Source organism: Apis cerana, linkage group LG11 (genome assembly GCF_029169275.1).
Source record: "Apis cerana isolate GH-2021 linkage group LG11, AcerK_1.0, whole genome shotgun sequence".
Classification (NCBI taxonomy): Eukaryota; Metazoa; Arthropoda; class Insecta; order Hymenoptera; family Apidae; genus Apis; species Apis cerana.
The window spans coordinates 14,899,449-14,918,677 of NC_083862.1; the positions used below are offsets into that span (position 1 = coordinate 14,899,449).

A 19,229-nucleotide genomic window follows, 5' to 3' on the forward strand; every position below is an offset into this window, starting at 1 on the left:
GTAATGAAAAACATTACCCATATAAAATTTTAAAAAAGTATTTGTTATTCGTAATTTGTTTAATCAATGTATAGTAACAAAGCTATATCGAATGAAAAACCTATCTATTGAATGTAATTATACAGGTATTTCAACTATTTATTTAAGATAAATAATTTATACTATTATCATTTATTGTATTAATTATTACAAAACCTAAATCAAATATTTTTGTACTTTAATTTGTAATATTATATATGTGATATTTTTTAATAGATAAAGTTAAGTTTACTGTAAAGTTTTTTTTATAATCTCTATATAATTATGAATGGTTTTTGATATTACAAGAATAGATAATATAGTTAATAATAATCTTTTTAGATTTTGTATTAAGGAGTTATTTTCATATTTAATTCTATGTTAATGTATAATTATTTAACAGTAAGTTATACAGAAATAATAGGAACATTCTTATATATATATACCTCCATAGAATTTGGTGAATTATTCTATATGAAAGAATATTATTAGATGAAAATTTGATTGCTTAATATATATTAACTGCAAAATAATTTTTAAGATGAAGCATTCTGATTAATATTTTGTACTCCATTGCAAGTTGTTTCTGCAGTTACGGATAATACAGGTGCATATGGCATATAATGCGGTTGTCCAGCAACTGCATACCAGTGTTCCGGTAAATTTTGCAGCGGTAAATTAAATGGATTTGGAGAGGGACATATGTATGGTGGGCACAGGCCGGAATAAGCTTGAGAATAATCTATTCCAGGACATAGATGCGGCGGAAAAGTTTGTGCATTACTATTATCATGTATATCGGAATGTGGTAAACATGGGATTGAGACAAAACCTGGATTCAAAGAATAATAAGGATTCGCAAATGCTTCTGTCTCATTTGCATAATACGGTAATCCGGAATACATGCTTTGTTGCATATAAGATGCTTGATAAGTATTTAATGCATTTGCAGGATTATGTACTTGATGATGTATAGAGTGTGAATGTTGAATATTGATATTATCTTCTTTTATATCCCTTTCTGACTTAAGCATTTTAGAATTTGGTCCATTGTTTGTATATTGATTAGAAAAATGTGAAGTAGATCGATGTCGATCTATATAAAGAATGAATATTTATTAAAATTATGCGGAAAAAAAATTATTCATAAATTTTGTTACTTACTCTCCGAATTTTTTTTAAATCGTGGACCTCCATTTCTACTTAAACGAGAAGATTCTTTATTCATAGATTCTTGTTCTTTTACTTTATCACGAGATAGACATGATGTAGTCTCAGTTTTTTGAATCTGCATATTTTTTATACCGTTTACATATTGATCTCCATTTTCTTGGCATAATGATTGTAAACTAATTTCTTTTCGATCATTGGTATGCTCCTTTTTTTGTTGTGTCAATGCACAAGCTTGCATCATATCATTTGTAATATTTGTAATTTCTTCCTCATTCGGAGGTATTTCTTTTAAATAAATAAATAATAAATATACATTATTTATATATATATATAAATAATAAATATACATTATTTATATATATATAAATAATAAATATACATTATTTATATATATATAAATAATTATAAATTAACATAATTAATAATATAAGTGATATACCTTGATACCATTGACCAAAACCTGGTGATTGTCCATTTGTTAAATAATTCCAATTAGCACCACCACGGAAATACTATCAAATAATTTGAAATAAATAAATAACATATAAACAAAAATTAATATACAATAATATACAAAATTTTACCTCTAATCCTAAATTATAAAAAAATCTCAAAGTAAATGGATCTATAAGAATACAAAAAATAATATTATTTATAAATTTCATATCAAGTTATATGATAAAAAAAATAATTATTACCTGATAATGGCAAGTCACTACCATTTATGTCTATACTTTTTTCTACAGAGCAATTAATAGAACGTAACATATGATCCATTTGAGTAGAATCTATTAATATAAAATGAAAAAATATGAATAATTTATAATATGGAAGTGATAATGGTAAATTATCTACTAATTAATTATATACCAGCATATGGTGAATAATATACTTCCTTTTGCATTCTTTGTTTGGAATATGAGTTAAAACCTGTATTATTATCATTTGTTACATTATTTGATTTTGAATTTCTTAAAAATGTATTTTCAGAATTTTTATATGAAAATGAATTTTTTTCTTTATGTTCTTTATTATTTTCTTGCCCTCTATTATCTACTGTAGAAGATTGAGTATCATCATGAATCATTCTTGCGGAAAACATATCAACAGAATTCTAAAAGGAAATATTTTGCAATGATTTACATGTATATAATGTATATATGTATATATATGTATATATATATAATTAAATGTGTATTTTATTATTATTTTATTAACTTACATTAATTGAATAATTAGGACACTTTTCTATTGGATAATTTTCATATTCTTGATATTCTTGATGATCTATTTTTCTGTTAACAAAATATAAATTTATATTATGTATAGAAATTAAAATTGTATTAAAATTAAAAAAATTAAGTAATAAATACTTACAATGATCCTTCTTCCCAATCAAAATTATTTTTATTAATATTATTAATAATATTATCACTGCTTTCATTTTTATCAATATTATTTGATAAAATATTTATATTAGATTCTTTACTTTTTCGTGGTGTTGTACTGCATGTTTTTTTCCATTTTTGATCTATTAAAATAAAAAATAAATATTTGATAAGAAAATATGAAAATTTGAAAAAAATATTACATATAAATTTTATTAAGTTTAACTAACTTGAATCTAAAACTAGATTCTTTTTACAAACTGGTAACCAATTAGCCATCTTATTTTTTTTGGGAGGTAATGGTTTAAGAGCAGAATAAGGTACAATCCTTTTTTCTCCTAATTCTTCAATAAAAACTAATACAGGTCCCTGATTTTTACTCATTTCTTGAATGTGTCCATAATAAAATATTAGATTGCTTTTTTTTTCCAGTACATTTGTATTATTATCATTAGAATCTTTTTCAAGAGAAGACACATAGACGTTATTATTATTGGTTTTGTCAAAATCTTCTTCATTAAAGTCTATTTGTACCAAACATTTGCCACCAATTTGGAGTTCATGACTATTGTGCCTAGTCCATCCAGCATTTTTCACTTCTAGAGTATATAGAAAGATATACATTTTTTCTTAATCATATAATATTTTTAATCTTTCATTTTTAATAACAAATTTTTATTACCCCTTCTAATTTCATGCCATATATCAAAATCTGTATTACGATAAATATTGGGATCAAGAGCTTTGGCAATTCTATAAGGAAAAGGTGGTATATTTTTTATTATGCCATGTACATCATCAACTTCATCATTAGCATTTTCACTTCCAACTTTGTTATATATCTCTGCAGTTAATTGACTAAACATGATAAAATTACACTTATGTATCACTTATAAATCATATATTAATAATATAATTATTATTTGACTTACTCTCTAATTTCCAAATTGCCTTTAAGGAAAAATTTATCATGTCTAAATGAAGCTGTTCTATCATGTAACATTTTATGTACAGTAGCCTCTATATTAGCCATTTGAAAGACATCTTTATATAATATTTGATAAACAATAGCTATAAATAATTATTAAAATATTATTAAAATATTATTTATATTATTTACAGAAATATTAATAATATTATAAAACACCTACATTGACAATAAGCAGCATTTGCAACAAAGTTTCTTGTGTAAATACTTTCATATTGTTTTTGTGGAGTATGGCATAAATATATCACATCCTTGAAACCATTATTAGTAACAGTACGACTAATTTGTTTTTGACCATTAAATATAATAAATTCTCTCTTATAAAGTAATGACATAGCTTGAATCTCAATCATACCTCCCCATTCAGTAAAACATGTCATTTGTTCCAGATAATCATCAAATGGAATTGTTATACTCTGTAAAAATGTATATAAAATTTAAAACTTTTATATTAATATTAATTAAAGATTAATCAAATATAATATATTCACCTCTATAAATAAATGTTTCATTTTTCTCATAAATTCCACACATTCTTTTCTAACTTTAATGTGATAATATTGTGTCATATAAACCTGTTCACTAACTGCTCTGAATAAGCAAGTTGGATCCCTAGGTGCATGTTTTCTAAAATATCCTTCATTCTGTAACCATTCGTCAATAGGTTCTTGTGCACGTTTTGATGGTTTTCTAGGTGATATTTCCATTTTTTGTCACTAAAGAGAACAATGAAACTATCTTTCTTTTTTTGTCAAAAATTCGAATCATTTGTATTTTTGATAAACATATCAATATATTAATACATTAATTATAAATATAATATATTAATATAATTCGAGATTTTTCAAAATTTTCATTGATTTAAAATAATAATAATTTCATATATTTGAAAAACATAAAAGGACATATCTTGTCCTCATTGTTAATCGTAAATCCCTACTTCGAAAATAAAAGAAAAAAAATTGATTGTAAATATAATTGTACCTGTTTGAAGACAAATGATTAATGCGATGGAATTCTTTCAATCGAAAGTTATCAGTTACAAGAAAATTTTTAACTGTTACTCTACAGTTAAAGTTTTAGCATGGCTACCAAGGACTAGCAACAGGTCCTCCTTCATTAGTTACTAATAGAATCGATTTCTTCAAAACTATTGGACGAAAAGAACTAATCAACCAATCATGATCCGTTATTTGGTACTTTTGGGATTAGTTTCGTCAGAAAAGGACTCCCAAGAAGACTACCACAACTAAGAGTTTCAATTATAGACATTTCCTTTGTTTACATTTTCGCGCGAGTGTTCGAAAGTCGTATTTTGTAGGATAAAGTATAGTAAATATTTATCATCAAAATATTCTTTTATATATAAATTTAATCAATATAATATGCATATAATAAAATATAATAAAATAAGGTTTAAGCAATAGACTTTCTTACAAATTATTTTTTTTTATTCATCATAATTTTCATCGGAATGACAATGCGATGTGTACGAAATATTAAAAAAGTACAATAGCCTGTTATATAAAATATGATTTTTACACAAATATAAAGTCAACTGCTGTACCATTGCGATATTCTGTAACGCATGCAATGCTACCAATTTTGTTGCTATCGAAAATAATGTTTGCTTGCGTGCAGTTTTCTTAGTATAAAAAGTACATCCTTTGGCGAGTTAGTATTAAAGACAGATGTTGATACAAGTCCAAAGTTATTTATTGCTGGTAACATTAGGAATCAAATTGATAGCTTGTAAAAGTTTATCAAATTTTTTTTTTTTAAATTTGGACTTGGATCTTCATCGTCGTTCTGCTGTTAATAGTTTTATGTAAAAATCGACTTGTGCATCTCGCCGAAAGGGACGCTCATGGCGGTAGGATAAGTATAATCATAAGATTACATTAACACAGTGTTTCGCATTCTCCTTATTTCTTGTTGACAATGTATGAATAATTGTTATAAAATGTCACAATATCGAAAATGGAAGAAATGACGAGTCGCCGCTCCCTTTCTTTTCCGTTCATTTTATTTTAAATGCTTGCTTTAAGCAGCTATTTTTTCTGCATCAATTGCTATAACAAAAGATATTATTTTGATACAAAATTTATTTTTTATTTTAATGATTTTAAATTTTATATATATATATATATATATACTATATACATTATATAATATATATACACTATATATATATATATATATATATATATATGTATATATATATATATATATATATATATATTATATAAAAAATATATATGTTTAAAATTTTACCTTACCTTCTTTGGTAGGCAAGGGATTTTTCTCAAGTGTTTCTGCATGTTTTAATTTCGCGGGATCGAAATTTTCAATACCAGAAATCAACTGTTGCTTTCCTTTTTCCTGCTGGATTGCTTTAAAAATAAATTTAATTTGTGATTATTATTTTAATATTAAAATTTTTTTTTATTCGATTTTTCAAAAATTATAAAAGATAAGAAAAAGTCGTGAAATACGATACTGTACCATCCATGTCAGGTAGCAAATTCTTTTCTTGAGTTTCAGTGTGCTTCAAACTACTCGGGTCGAATGTCTCGATGCCTGACATCAGCGTTTGTTGAGTTTTCTCCGCAGCTACATCTGCAAGAAGTAAATGGAGGTCAAAGAACGGAAAATAAAACACACATGAGAGAACTATGAAAGTTAAGGTCACTATGGAAGCCAATGAAATTATAGCAAGTGTGCATTAGCCGATCTCACCACAACGATATAATATGTAATTATTTTAAAAACAATATAAGTATTCAATTTTATCTAAAATTATAAATCAATATGAAATCTTATGAAGAATCAAATTATTAATGCTAATAGAACACGTTTTTATTGTTTCCTTAGCAAGGAACAATAAAGCGTTGTTGTTATTATATCTAAAAAAACTTTTATTACTAAGTGGACAATAACATTGTGTGTTATCGTAGTATAGAGTACGAAATTGCTGACAAAATAATTGAACATGCAAAACAATTTCTTCTAAGCTGAAAGCGAAAGTGAATAGGCTTGGTTTGGTCACGTATGTTTCGGTCACCTCGAAGCACCAAAAGCAACAAAATACCCTCCTTTTGTTACCGGCCAAGGAAGAAGTAGAACCTGAGAATGAAATATTCCCCTAGGAATCAAATAAACAGTGATACCTTTGGCATTGGGTAATATGATCTTCTCTTTCGTATCGGCGTGTTTCAATTGATCTGGTTTAAATGTTTCCACATCGTGGATTAATTCAGAATGCTGTCGTTCTTGTCGTACGTCTATATGTTACAATATTACATGCATTATAATCGATCGAAACAAATTATAAGAAATTAGAACTCTGTATGTCTATAATATTATAGGTATTAAATCATACGAACATTAAAATAATAATGCAACAAAAATTTTAGTGAAAAGATAATGAAATTTATATTATACCTTCAGCAGAAGGTAGAACATTCTTTTCAGCAGTTGAGGCTTTTTTCATACAGCCATGATTGAAACCTTCCAATTCGCTTTTCAAATCTAAGGCTACTTTTGGCAGGTCTTTCAACGACGGACTCGACATAGTGATTTGTTGTACTCTTCAATCTGAAACAAACAATCAATTTTTGATGTTTACAATAATAATATTAATCGTAGTATCACTAATTAATTAAATGACATATAATGAATACAATTCATAATATAACCTTAATAGATTAATTATTAATTATTAAAAACATTTTAAATAAATCTATTACATTTAAAGAATTATAAGATTGTAATAGCATTATTTATTCTTAATTTATTTTTAAAAATAATAATCTCTTATGTATACTTTGCTATCTTTCCGCAGAGTTCCGTTTGATTATCGATATCCAAAAGAATTTCCAATTATAAAACTGACATCAACAACTTGAACCGCAATCTGAAACGAACTGTCGAGTTTTGTCCGTAGAAATGATATGTCTTTGTTTATTACGTCCAAATGAAAAAAGTTTCTCTAATATTTATATTCATAACAAAACAGAATCAAGTTATTCCTAATACTTTTGAAATTTAAAAATTATGAATTTTTTAAATATTATATATATACTTTTTTAATCAAAATATTTAACTTATAAATTTGAAAAAGAAAGACAGAAACGAATTAAAACTCATACAACTTACAAGAATTCAAAAAAGATGCAATTTCACAATGGTATTGCTGCGAATCGCGGTACTCAGATTTTTAACCTATTTTCTTTATTCTCAATTGAACAATGATGATCGAACACCGGATGATATGCATATCAGAAATAACAAAAAGCATGAATCTGCCAATGTCGTTGAATGCATTGGTTAATTGTCATCGAGACGAAGGAAGTTCGTACACAAATGTGACACACGTACTTGTATACATGTCTATCGAGAAACATATCGATATCGAATGCTTTTAGTGACGCTTTCAATGCATATTGACAGAAACGCCGGAATATATCGATAAATGAAACATGTAACTTGTTTGACTTGTTCAATTTAAATGTTATAAAATTATCTCGTAATACATACTCTTTATGCATCAAAAAAGCATAAAAATTATAAAATCAAAGATTTTAAAAAATGAAAAACGAAAGATCTACTTAATAAAAAATATAGATGCAAATATTATAAATTGCGAATTAATAGCATCGGTATCATTTCTGGTGAATGTAAGGATATGCAAATGTTCGTCTAGTATTTTAGGTATTTTTTTATTTTCTTTTTTTATAAGTAAATAAGTAATCTATTGGATATAATTATGTTAAATATCTTAAAATGCAATAATATTATTCGTAATTAATTAATCAAGTGTGTATTTATTTAAATATACTCAATTTAAATATAAAAATATTATTAAATGAAAGCAAAAAAAAATATAAATAAAAATAATATATTTCTTATCTAATGTTATCTAATGTGTATTAATTTATATAATTTTGTATTACAATCCACAGTAATTAATGTATTATAAAGCGGAAGAAGAAGCTTGTTATTTCCGGTTGGCGTTTCTTTTCATTTCCTTTCTGATCACATACTTCTATATATTTTTCTATTAAAATAGCGGTATTTTTATGAATCAGGATCTTAATCTAAAATCTTATAAATATTCACAAATTATATTTTTTATGATATAAACATTTATCAAATTCTTTTATCATGTTATATTTATTTTATCAAATTTTTAGATATACAAAAATTTGTAATATATAAAAAATATAAAAAATTTGTAAAAATACTTTATCAAATATTCGCATTATACGTAAATATATATATATGTATATCTTTGAAAGCATTAAGTTTAACAAATTTACAATATTAATAAAATATTTTGATACACGTTGAAAAATAATTCGTAGTTAGTACGTGATCATTCGGAAGGAATTCGAAAGATTCATTATATGTTCATATATTGAATCCAGCACTCACGGTACTTTTATGTTTTTCAGTTAAGGCACTGATAATCAACACTTCAAATTCTCATTATCTGAATAAATTTAGAATATGAAAAATTACAATTTCCTAAATTTATACTATTCAATATATGGAATATTACAAAAAAATATTGATCTAACTGAATACTATTTTAAAAAATGTATTCAGTACATCATTGAAATTGAATGATTCATGTTCGTTTTCATTTTTTTCTTTTTCTTATTTCTTTTTGTTTCTTTTCTATTTATGTTATTTATATGCATTATTTTTAAATAATAATTAAATAATAATTTTAAAAAAATAAATATTTTCAACAAGAAAGCAAGAAAGAATATTTTTCAAAAATCTTAATATTATTTTATTAAAATTATGATAAAAAAATTAATATTATTCACAATTGATAAACTTTTTAAAATAACTGAAATTTGAAACTATTATATTTTTTCCAAAAAATTTTAGTCTCCGAAATTTAATATTAATTTACTTTCTACATTTCGATAAATAAATAATAATATTTGCTTTTTTTTGAAAATTATTTTTTTTTTAAATTTTGATTGTATTATAAATAAAATTATTCAAAAACATTTAATCTTATAGAATTTAGGAAATATCAATGATTATTATAACAAAATAAAAGAAATAATATTAAAAAAATTACAAAAGATTCAAGAAGGCAAAGATAAGCGTATATCAATGGTTTCAGAGAGCGTTTCAAGAGATACGTTCCAACGGTGGGTCAGCATCGACAAGGCTGTGTATAGGTCCTTATATGGTAGCCAGTCGCTTGGCTGTATATAGAGAAAGCTCGAAAGAGGCTGAATCCATAACTGCGAAGCACATTTGTGTCCTTTACGTATTCGCTTCTTTAATATTTCTTCTCTCACTATTCTTATAATATATACCCACATTAAATTAATAATAAGCGTTAGCTATAACGGTAACAAAATCAAGAGATTGCTTCAGTTGATTATGATTAACAAATTCAAGAATAAAAGTATAAAAAATACGAATTAATTTATACACGCGAAATTTGAAGACTAATAGAAATATTTAATATTAAATATTATTTTATAATATAGTAGAAATTTATAGTAAGACAAAATTTCATAGAAATATCAAAATTAATACTTTCTCTTTATATATTTTCAAAGCGAATAATTTTATTAATTTCATATTACAGCGTAAAGTCGGTCGATTTCACAAAAGTCAGAAAAGCAATGATGGTTCTCAATGATGTATTTCATTGGATTACAATATAACAAGGAGAACTAAAAACGGTCTCAATACGTCAGTGTTCGAAGAGAAATCACGATAAATCCTACTTGATCTCGCGAAGAGAAAAGAGGTCTGCAAGTTAATAAGGAAACTAGGTTGTTCGCATCGACGCGCTAGCCGGTTTACAGAACATATCTGTACATCACGCTTCGACAATTCATGCTCATCACGAGATTGAATACATAATTGTAAAATTATATATCGAAAAGAATGCTTAATTTTTTTATCAATATTATTTTATCAATTATTTGAATTTTAATTATTATTTATTCACTGTATTTACAATGATTGTTTATATATTTTCAATTAAAAGCGCTACAAATAATTATAAGGGAAACGAATATATAATTTAGAATTTCCACGTAAATCGAACGAATGTATTTGAAACCAATTGACTGTAAACATATCCGGTGGAATCGATATGATCAGTCGATCGTTCAAGAGTTTCTGGCCAGACATTGTCATCTGTTCCTGGTAAAGATCTTATGGTTGACAACTAACAAGTTCGCGCGGCTTGTCAATTAACTTGGGTAATCACGTTTAATGGAGGACTTTCAATGGCGTATGCAGCGGTTCGCTTCTGAACGAACCAGTGTGCTTATTCCATCGACTGGTTAACGGTGATGATGAACTGCATACACGTTAAGTTGCCTACGTATACCATATTATACCTACATAAAAGCATGCAGTGTAGCTAAAAAATACGTTTGTTACAATGATTCCATGTCGCGACTGCGCTACGAGCAAATGCGATACAAACGCCCTCTTTTTCTCTCTTTCTCCTTCTCGTCTTTCTTTCGTGCAACCGTGACGGCTAACGAACCCTGGACGCGCGCGTGTCGTATCGAGCGGTGGCGCGTATGTTCAGGGGCGTGTTACTAAGCGGCCCGTTTTATTCGCAACTTAGAATTCGTTTTGTAAAATTTTTCTTTTTTCGTTCTATGAAATGAATTTTGTATATTACAATATATAACTAAATATTGAATATATACATACAAATTTTACTCTTATAAATTTAATTATATATTTTACTATTATTAAATATACATAAATATCATATTATGGTGACTTTGCAATAGTAAATCTTAAAGATTTCATAAATAAATACGAAACTATTTATCGTCAATAAATATTATAAAATTCTAATTTAATCTCATTAATTATAAAATATGACATACATGTCCAATAACATTTTGGATATTATATTTGCTAAATAAAGAATAAATATAATAATATTATAAATAATATTATATATAAATATAAATAATTATATTAAAAAATTTATTAGAAATTTTATGTGAATAATAAATCTTTATCTAATAAACAAATAATTAAAACAAATTAAATTAGAAAAAAAATTACAAATTAAATTTATTTTCGCATTGTCTTAATATTTCTTTTATTAATTATATATATAAAATTATATATAACATTATATCTTAATCCAGACCTTGAAAATGCTGAAAGAAATTTTAAGATATTTCTCTTCCGGAACGTGAATGAAATAGCGGTGTGCGCACGCCCCCTCGTGTCTGTGATACGCGTATATATCGGTTTTGGACATGCAGGGTTGCATCGGGGGAGCGGTCGACTGGAAGCAGACGGTTTCATCGATTGGCAATGCGGGGGTCGACGAGTAGGGTATCTGAACTCTTCATAACTATCTATATCTGCTATATAATGTATCGACAATCTCAGTTTTCATGGTCAATGGTAAAAAGGTAATTTTTTAATATATCGCGTGGGATTCACCTTGATCTTCGTTCTTTTTCTTTTGATTCATAAACATTTGTTTATGTATATATATATATATATGTATTCGGATTAAAATTCGAAATATCAATTAAAAATTTATATAATTAAAATAAAACAAAAATTTATATTTTTATATGATTAATTGTATTCAAAGAAAATATTTTACTATCATACTATTGATTTATAGATCATATCATATTACATTATATCATTTATCTTTATCATATTATTTTTTTTTATTTATTTTAAATATAATAAATTGCAATAAGATAGAAGTTATCATGATCGTTATATTTAAGAATAAGCCAGTATCGCATGTACGAAATATGTCAACGAATGAAAACGTTCACGGGACAAATCGATAAATAAAATTTCTGGAATACTTATTCGAAATATCTGCTCGCTTGCCTTGAAACGAGTCGACTTGTCCGAGACATGATAAGATGCAAATATCCACTGGATTCTCTCTTATGAAGATACCACGCATAAAAAAATGTTAATTAAAACAGAATGTGAGTTCATATTGCACTCTAATAAGTCCATCAAGGCAATCACTCAGATTAATTTCATTAAATTAAAATATGCGATATTAAATTATTTCAATTAAATTTTGAAAAATTGAATTAAATTTTTTGATAATTTGTTCGTTAAAACTATTTTCGGAATAAAAATTAATCGAAATGTAATAAATGCTTGTAATTACAAGAAACAGAAGCGTGCTCATCAATCGGTAACCAGAAACGCATTTGCGTGCCTGATGCGCAGCGGAGTGCATCTGTCAAAACCACGCCCTTGCTCCATCCTTATCATCCTAATATAAGGACTCACAGAAACTTAGCAATAAATATAAGGCTACGTTTCTGAAATATATAATTAAATATGACTCATTTATCTAAAACTTAATTATCATTCTAAATATATAAAATATATAATTATTATACGAAAATATAATTCTACATGCAATGATATATAAAGGGTAATAATAATGATATTAGATATTTAAATAATAATTATTTTATATAAAATGTCACAATACATAAAATATATATATATATCAAATATATTAAAAAAAAAATATTAAAAAATTAATTCGTATCAAAATTTGTATATACACAAAACATGTAAAGATTTGACCACACCCCTCCATTTTTGATCGCAGAATAATGAAGACGATCGATATTCTTGAACGTATATGTGTGTGTGTGTGTATGTGTGTATATATTGCTAATTTTTTTCTTTCAAAAGTAATAAAAATAACAATTTGTAAATACCGGTCGTTTTCAAATAGTTTTTATCTTATTAAAAAAAATATATACACACACAATAATATATCTTTCTTGGAGAGGTAATAAAAGCCGGTTTACTTTGATATCTTATTAAAATATCACCATATATTTTTATTTATTTAAAAGCGCATGCAATTTAACTGACCATAAATAAAATGCATCGACGGCAAAGAGCACTGACCTGTCAGTTGTCACTTAGAAAGGTAGGCAAACGCTAACACCGTCCAGCCAAGTGTTCAAGGGCAGGATGGAAGCAGTACACTGACTGACCGGTTAGTGATTTCGTAGCACGTAACACCAAGTAACACCGGCGAACTACTCTTTCACTCTTACTTCTGTCGATCCTACGCTCACACTGTTTAACTCCCACCACAAATTCCGGCCCTGAATGTTGGCCAATCGCACAGCATCATTTTCCTCCCCCCTTCTGTTGAATTCCTCCTTCCATCCTTCGAACACTTCCTCCAATGGTCTCCTTGACCGTCATCGGGAGGGTGGCTGACTCACCCTTGGCGACGAGTATGATTTCGCATTCGATGCACGAAAAAGTTTCATGTTTTTCAAGCGTAAATTCATTTTCAGTATTTTTATTTCGTTATTAGATTAGATTTTTTTTCAATCAATATTTATTATTATTGCTGAATAAATGAAAATTATTATTATAGCAAAAGTATTGTAAAAATGCTACATTTGATATAATTAAAAGGGAACAAAATTGAAGGGCTTTTAGGGGTTGACAAGAGTTGAAATGACTCATCTTACAATTATTCCAGCTGCACGTCATATGGCAGTCCCGTTCACTGTTTCTGTGAAATATATTTGGAAACTTGAAATTTCATTATGTATTTAGAATATTTATTTAAAATAGTAATCTACGATTTTTCCAACAAATTGTTAAAAAAATGAATTAAAAAAATAATTTAATTATAAAAAAATAAATATTTATTTAAATTAAGAAATATATAATATAACTTATTATATTTAATATAACAACTATATTTTATATATTATTTGCAATAATAAATGCATTTTCTAAGCAAACAAATAATAAATTTTATAGGTTATATTTATTGAATGCTTAAGAATATTTCAAAAGAAATATTTGATAAATAAAAATTTAATAAATCAATAGATATTTAAATATATTAATATTATCAACAAGAAAAAATATTCCTTGTTAATTATTCATATTATTTGATTATCTATAATAAATGAAATTTAAGATGCAATATAAAATTTTATATTTTGTTTATGGCTGAAAAATTTTCTAATACCAATTTTCTAATATCAATCACTAAACATGCTAAAATCATAAACAAGATACATAAACATATCATATTATTTAATGTATTTTTTGTTTTTCTAGAATATACTTAAATCCACGTATCACATATCATTTTAATATTTACAATATTATCGATTCGGCACAGAATAAGATTGTAATATTAATAGTAGCACAATGAAATTAAAATGTATAAATGTGTGTATATATATATATATATATATATATATATAATTATTATGATAGAGATAATATAACAATCTAGAATTTTATAGAAAAAATGCATAAAGAATGCAAATAGGGAGAAGGATAGAAATACAATAAAAATATTGAAATCAACGCCATCTTCAGAGTGCCGTAAATAAAACATAAAGAGAAAGAATAGAAAAAGCAGAACAGAGCAGAACAGAAATAAACTAAGAATTGAAGATCAGTGCTATCTCTTGAATAAGATTAAATATCAAAAATATCTTAATATCTTAAGATTAAATACCAAAAATACTCAAGAGATGGCGATGATTCTTAATTGTTATTATCTTACATTTTTTTTAAACAGATGTTTTTAGCATTTAAAAGATGACACTGATGATCAATTCTTATCTTATCTCTGTTCTTCTCTCACTATTTTTTATTCTTTCTTTGTTCAATTTGCGATACTCTGAACATAAAGCTGATTTTAACATTTTTATTCCATCTTTATTCTTTTCCTATTATTTACTCTCTTTATTCCGTAAAATTTATTCCGTAAAATAATTTATGTTTAAAAAATGGCTTTGAAATTGAAATATCTTAAATTATTATAAAAATATGCATGTACAATATTATAAAAAATTATGAGCCAAAATATTTGAATAAAATAAAATGGATATTAAAAGTGAATTTTAAAAATTAGTTTTAAAAAATTTTATATTTAAATTATTTATTCAGTTATAGCTAATTTTTAAAAAATATCTATATGTAATATTAATTTAAATTATTAATAAAATATTATATTGGAATTGGTAAATCTTTTGCAACTAATACTAAAATTTGATCAGTACTTAAACACCAATTTACTATATTTTTAGAAACTTTACACCAATTTTCACCATGATGAGGTTCTGCAGCAATACATCTCTTTTTTACATCTTCTTGTTGTTCTTCTGTTCCATTTAAAAGTTCAAACTTATAGAAATATGCCCAAGCGTCTCCTAAATCTGGATCTATTTTAACTGTTCGATTAAACCAATCTCGACATTTCGAAATTTTATGTTCACACCAAAATAATCTACCAAATAATTATTCAAATGATAAAAAATTATTAATATAAATTATATTTTTAGTATTTTAAATTATAAAAATATTCTACGTTAATTACTTACTTAGATACTGCAAGAAGCACATGAGGATCATGCTCGCATTTTTTCAAAGCATCTACACTTTTTGTTTTTCTTTGCGGTCGAGGTTCCATAAAAATTGCTTCTGCCCAAAGTAAACCAGATGTTGGACATTCTTGAAGTGCTTTTGCCATAAGCGTATTTGCCATATCTCTCACACCACCAATCTTTAATTCATTTCTGATAGCTTCTAACCAAAGTTCTGGATTCTTTGAATTTTTTAAGCGAGCCTTCTCCAAAACTGATCTAGCTTTAGTAACTTGACCTTTTCTATGTTCTAATTGTGCTAATAAACGCCACAATGGAATAGAATTCGGACATTTTTTTATCTATGAAAATAAAATCATAAAAATAAATAAAAATAAATAATCAGTAAAGATTAATTAATAAAAATCATGAGATGAACATTTACAGCTTGATTATATGTTTCTAAAGCTTTATCCAAGTTTCCTTGTTGTTCTTCGATTTGTCCTTTCATTAGCCATAATTTTGGAAAATCATCAAATGCTTCTAATGCTTCCTTTAGAAGTAATAAAGCTGCATCAAGATTATTCAGAGCCCATTCTAATTTTGCACTTTTCATCATCACTCTAGGAGTTGGTGCAGATGCTCGTGCTTTCGCGAGCAACCGTCGAGCTCTTTCATATTCAGAATTTTCTGATTCTAGTTTTACAGCTGCTAACCAAATTTCCTCTGAATTTGGATTTGCTTGAAATGCAAGTGATAATATACCTCTTGCTGCTGGAACATCTCCCTTAAAAAAAAATTTCATATTAATTATAAAAATACTTTCGTAAAAAAAATTTTTTTTTTTTTTAATTACTTACAGCTAACCATTTTGATTTTGCACCCATAAGCCAAAGTACTTCACTCTTTGGACAATGAGCAACTGCTCTTTGAAGCAAAGATTCTAAAGATTCTCGTGTTCCATATGTTTTTTCAAAATAAGCAGCACGTAACCAAATCGATTTTTTACTTGGAAATGTCGACAATGCATAAGCATACACTGCTCTAGCACATTCCAATGCACCTTGTTGAGCACACTAAAATAAACATAAATAATATATATATTTTGATTGTACAACATTAAATATAAATGGAATATAAAGTCTTACAGTTTCTGCATCTTCCATCCATGTATGTTTTCTATCCTCTTCTTCTACTCCAAAACCAATAATTGCCTTAACTATTACTTGACATGTATGTACTGCTCCAGCCTTTTCAGCTTCCATAGCTTCTTTAAACCAATGTTCTCTATTAATTTCCACACCATTTGCACTTAAAGAAGATATTGCACGATCAATAATTTTCTCAACCATATGTTTATTTCCATTTGCTTCTTCCAATTTAGCAGCAGTTGTCCAAATTTGTCTATCAGTTGGAATATTTTCTCTTGCTTTATTAAGTACTTTTCTGGCATTATCATAGGTTTCTAATCGAGCAAGCGCAAGCCATAAATCTACACTAGTTGGACAACATTCGACCGCTCGACTAAGTAAAATTCGCGCATCTTCTGGTTCTTCTAATTCTACTGCAGCTTTCCATAATCTTACTGAATTTGGGATATGTTCTAATGCTTTACGATATACTCTTCTTTTTGCTTTTGTTTCAGTTTCTAAATCCGCTGCTTTTATCCAAATTCTAACAGATGTTGGTATATGTCGAACAGATTGAGCAATTACTGCTTTAGCTGTATCTGGTGGTTGAAGTCTAGCTGCTTCTAACCATAAATCTTCTGATGTAGGATTTACTTCACAACCTTTCATTATCAAATTGCGTGCAGCTTGCACTTTTCCTGTAACTTCTTCTAAACGTGCAGAAGCAATCCATGCTGGAGGATGATTGGGATTCGTTTCTCTTACGGATTTTAGCAATAATCTGGCTTTCTTAATATCACTGAAATTAAATAAGAATAAATATAAAGTTAATTAAATTATCATTAAATTATAATTAACAATAAGATATATTTAATATTTTTATATTTTATTTACTTGATATCACCACCATATGTTGGTATCATACTTTGCAAATCTGTAAGATAACCCTTAGGATCTACAACAGTTTGTCCTTCTACAGAATCAGAAACTTGATTCAATTTAACATTCATTAAAGTATTTCTTGCTTGTCCAATTTTCCTTAAATCTAAATCTCCTGTAGGTGTTAACATTCCAGGTGTTGCTACGCCAGGCATCATAGATGCCAAACCACTTGATGGATCTATACTAGTGGATGTTTCACCACCTAAATTTCTTGCAAGAACAGAATCTGGTAATGGTGTAAATTTTTCTGCTCGTGGATTTCGTTGCTTTCGATTTCTAGCATCACCAACTTCTGGAACATTTTTCCATTCTTCTTCGCTTACATTTACCAATTCTCTTTTTAAATCTGAAAACTGTTGTTGAATTTTAGGACGTTCTTGACGATACCTTTCTAATTCTTCTCTGAGTCTTTTTTCTCTGTACTCTTTACGCTTTTCATCCATTCGTTTATCAATTGCCTCATAAATAGCATCAGCTTCTTCATCATCTTTATCATATGGATCCTACAAAATGTTTAATTATTTAATAAAATAAGTTATATGATCAAAAGAATTTTTGTTGAATATTTTACCTTACTAAATAATGATCCTCCATATCCAGAAAATTCATCATAATTAGAATCATTTAAATCTTCTTCATCTTCTTCTTCTTCTTCCTTTTTTTTTGTTCTTTTTGTAGGTGGAGCATGTCTATCATCTCTATAAATGAAATAAAAAAATTAATATAAGACATTTTTTGTATTAATAAAAAATCAGATATAATAAAATACTTACGAAACATCGTTAGCATCTCGAGCTGGACCAATGTCAGATCTAGTTGTAAATCCAGTAGCTCTAAAAAAAAATGTATCAATAATTATATATTAATATTTATTTTATTAAAGGAGGTTAACTAAAAAATATTGTTTTTGTAAATTACCCTCTTCCAACACCAGCTACATATCCTAACGGTGCTGGAACACCTAAAAAATGCTTTTTATTTCTCGTTGATAATGAAACTGATGGAACTGCCATTATATTTTTATCAGTTTACTGATGTAAACACACATAAAATTACTTTATAGTATTTATCCATTCAATATAACCTCTAATGTTAGCAATTCAAACGTTTGATTAAGAAATGACTTTCTAATAGATGGCACTTTTTAGCTACTCTTTGAAATATTTTATGAATAATATTTATAGCCATCAATGAAGAAAGGAAAAAA

At 26.6% G+C, this 19,229-nt stretch overlaps 3 protein-coding genes across 7 annotated transcripts; all 3 read right to left on the bottom strand.

The window, feature by feature from the left end:
• Window positions 1-244: 244 nt before the first annotated feature.
• Window positions 245-4,864, bottom strand: LOC107995961 (myb-like protein F). Its single transcript, XM_017053754.3, has 14 exons — window positions 4,552-4,864; window positions 4,059-4,283; window positions 3,731-3,983; window positions 3,512-3,650; window positions 3,262-3,437; window positions 2,810-3,178; window positions 2,569-2,722; window positions 2,414-2,486; window positions 2,062-2,305; window positions 1,890-1,979; window positions 1,776-1,816; window positions 1,631-1,703; window positions 1,183-1,476; window positions 245-1,114 (listed from the first exon to the last, which is right to left on the bottom strand). Exons 2-14 carry the CDS (start codon window positions 4,272-4,274, stop codon window positions 555-557), a joined length of 2,682 nt encoding a protein of 893 aa, XP_016909243.1. The 5' UTR covers window positions 4,275-4,283; window positions 4,552-4,864; the 3' UTR covers window positions 245-554.
• Window positions 4,865-4,996: 132 nt separating this feature from the next.
• On the bottom strand, window positions 4,997-7,148 carry LOC107995962 (thymosin beta). Its single transcript, XM_017053759.3, has 4 exons — window positions 7,012-7,148; window positions 6,073-6,186; window positions 5,847-5,960; window positions 4,997-5,639 (listed from the first exon to the last, which is right to left on the bottom strand). The coding sequence occupies exons 1-4, from the start codon at window positions 7,139-7,141 to the stop codon at window positions 5,611-5,613; spliced, it is 387 nt and encodes a 128-aa protein (XP_016909248.1). The 5' UTR covers window positions 7,142-7,148; the 3' UTR covers window positions 4,997-5,610.
• On the bottom strand, window positions 6,093-19,083 carry LOC107995951 (pre-mRNA-processing factor 6). Of its 5 annotated transcripts, XM_062082360.1 has the most exons (12): window positions 18,941-19,083; window positions 18,796-18,855; window positions 18,594-18,720; window positions 17,975-18,525; window positions 17,099-17,879; window positions 16,811-17,026; window positions 16,396-16,737; window positions 15,969-16,312; window positions 14,600-15,874; window positions 14,088-14,131; window positions 13,507-13,963; window positions 6,093-7,164 (listed from the first exon to the last, which is right to left on the bottom strand). In XM_062082360.1, exons 1-9 carry the CDS (start codon window positions 19,033-19,035, stop codon window positions 15,595-15,597), a joined length of 2,796 nt encoding a protein of 931 aa, XP_061938344.1. In that variant the 5' UTR covers window positions 19,036-19,083; the 3' UTR covers window positions 6,093-7,164; window positions 13,507-13,963; window positions 14,088-14,131; window positions 14,600-15,594. The 5 variants fall into 5 exon arrangements, with proteins under 5 accessions (XP_061938344.1, XP_061938342.1, XP_061938343.1 ...); XM_062082358.1 differs by having other exon boundaries at window positions 13,507-14,131; XM_062082359.1 differs by having other exon boundaries at window positions 14,088-15,874.
• Window positions 19,084-19,229: the final 146 nt, after the last annotated feature.

Coding starts and splice junctions, on each gene's coding strand:
- LOC107995962 (XM_017053759.3), bottom strand. CDS start 7,141: ATGTCGAGTCCGTCGTTGAAAGACCTGCCAAAAGTAGCCTTAGATTTG. Junction 5,961..6,072: donor TTTGCTACCTGACATGGATG/GTACAGTATCGT, acceptor TTATTTTTAAAG/CAATCCAGCAGGAAAAAGGA. Junction 5,640..5,846: donor TCCCTTGCCTACCAAAGAAG/GTAAGGTAAAAT, acceptor CTTTTGTTATAG/CAATTGATGCAGAAAAAATA.
- LOC107995951 (XM_062082360.1), bottom strand. CDS start 19,035: ATGGCAGTTCCATCAGTTTCATTATCAACGAGAAATAAAAAGCATTTT. Junction 18,856..18,940: donor GTAGCTGGTGTTGGAAGAGG/GTAATTTACAAA, acceptor ATTTTTTTTTAG/AGCTACTGGATTTACAACTA. Junction 18,721..18,795: donor CGAGATGCTAACGATGTTTC/GTAAGTATTTTA, acceptor TTTCATTTATAG/AGATGATAGACATGCTCCAC.
- LOC107995961 (XM_017053754.3), bottom strand. CDS start 4,274: ATGGAAATATCACCTAGAAAACCATCAAAACGTGCACAAGAACCTATT. Junction 3,651..3,730: donor AAATGCTGCTTATTGTCAAT/GTAGGTGTTTTA, acceptor AATTATTTATAG/CTATTGTTTATCAAATATTA. Junction 1,817..1,889: donor TAGTGACTTGCCATTATCAG/GTAATAATTATT, acceptor GTATTCTTATAG/ATCCATTTACTTTGAGATTT.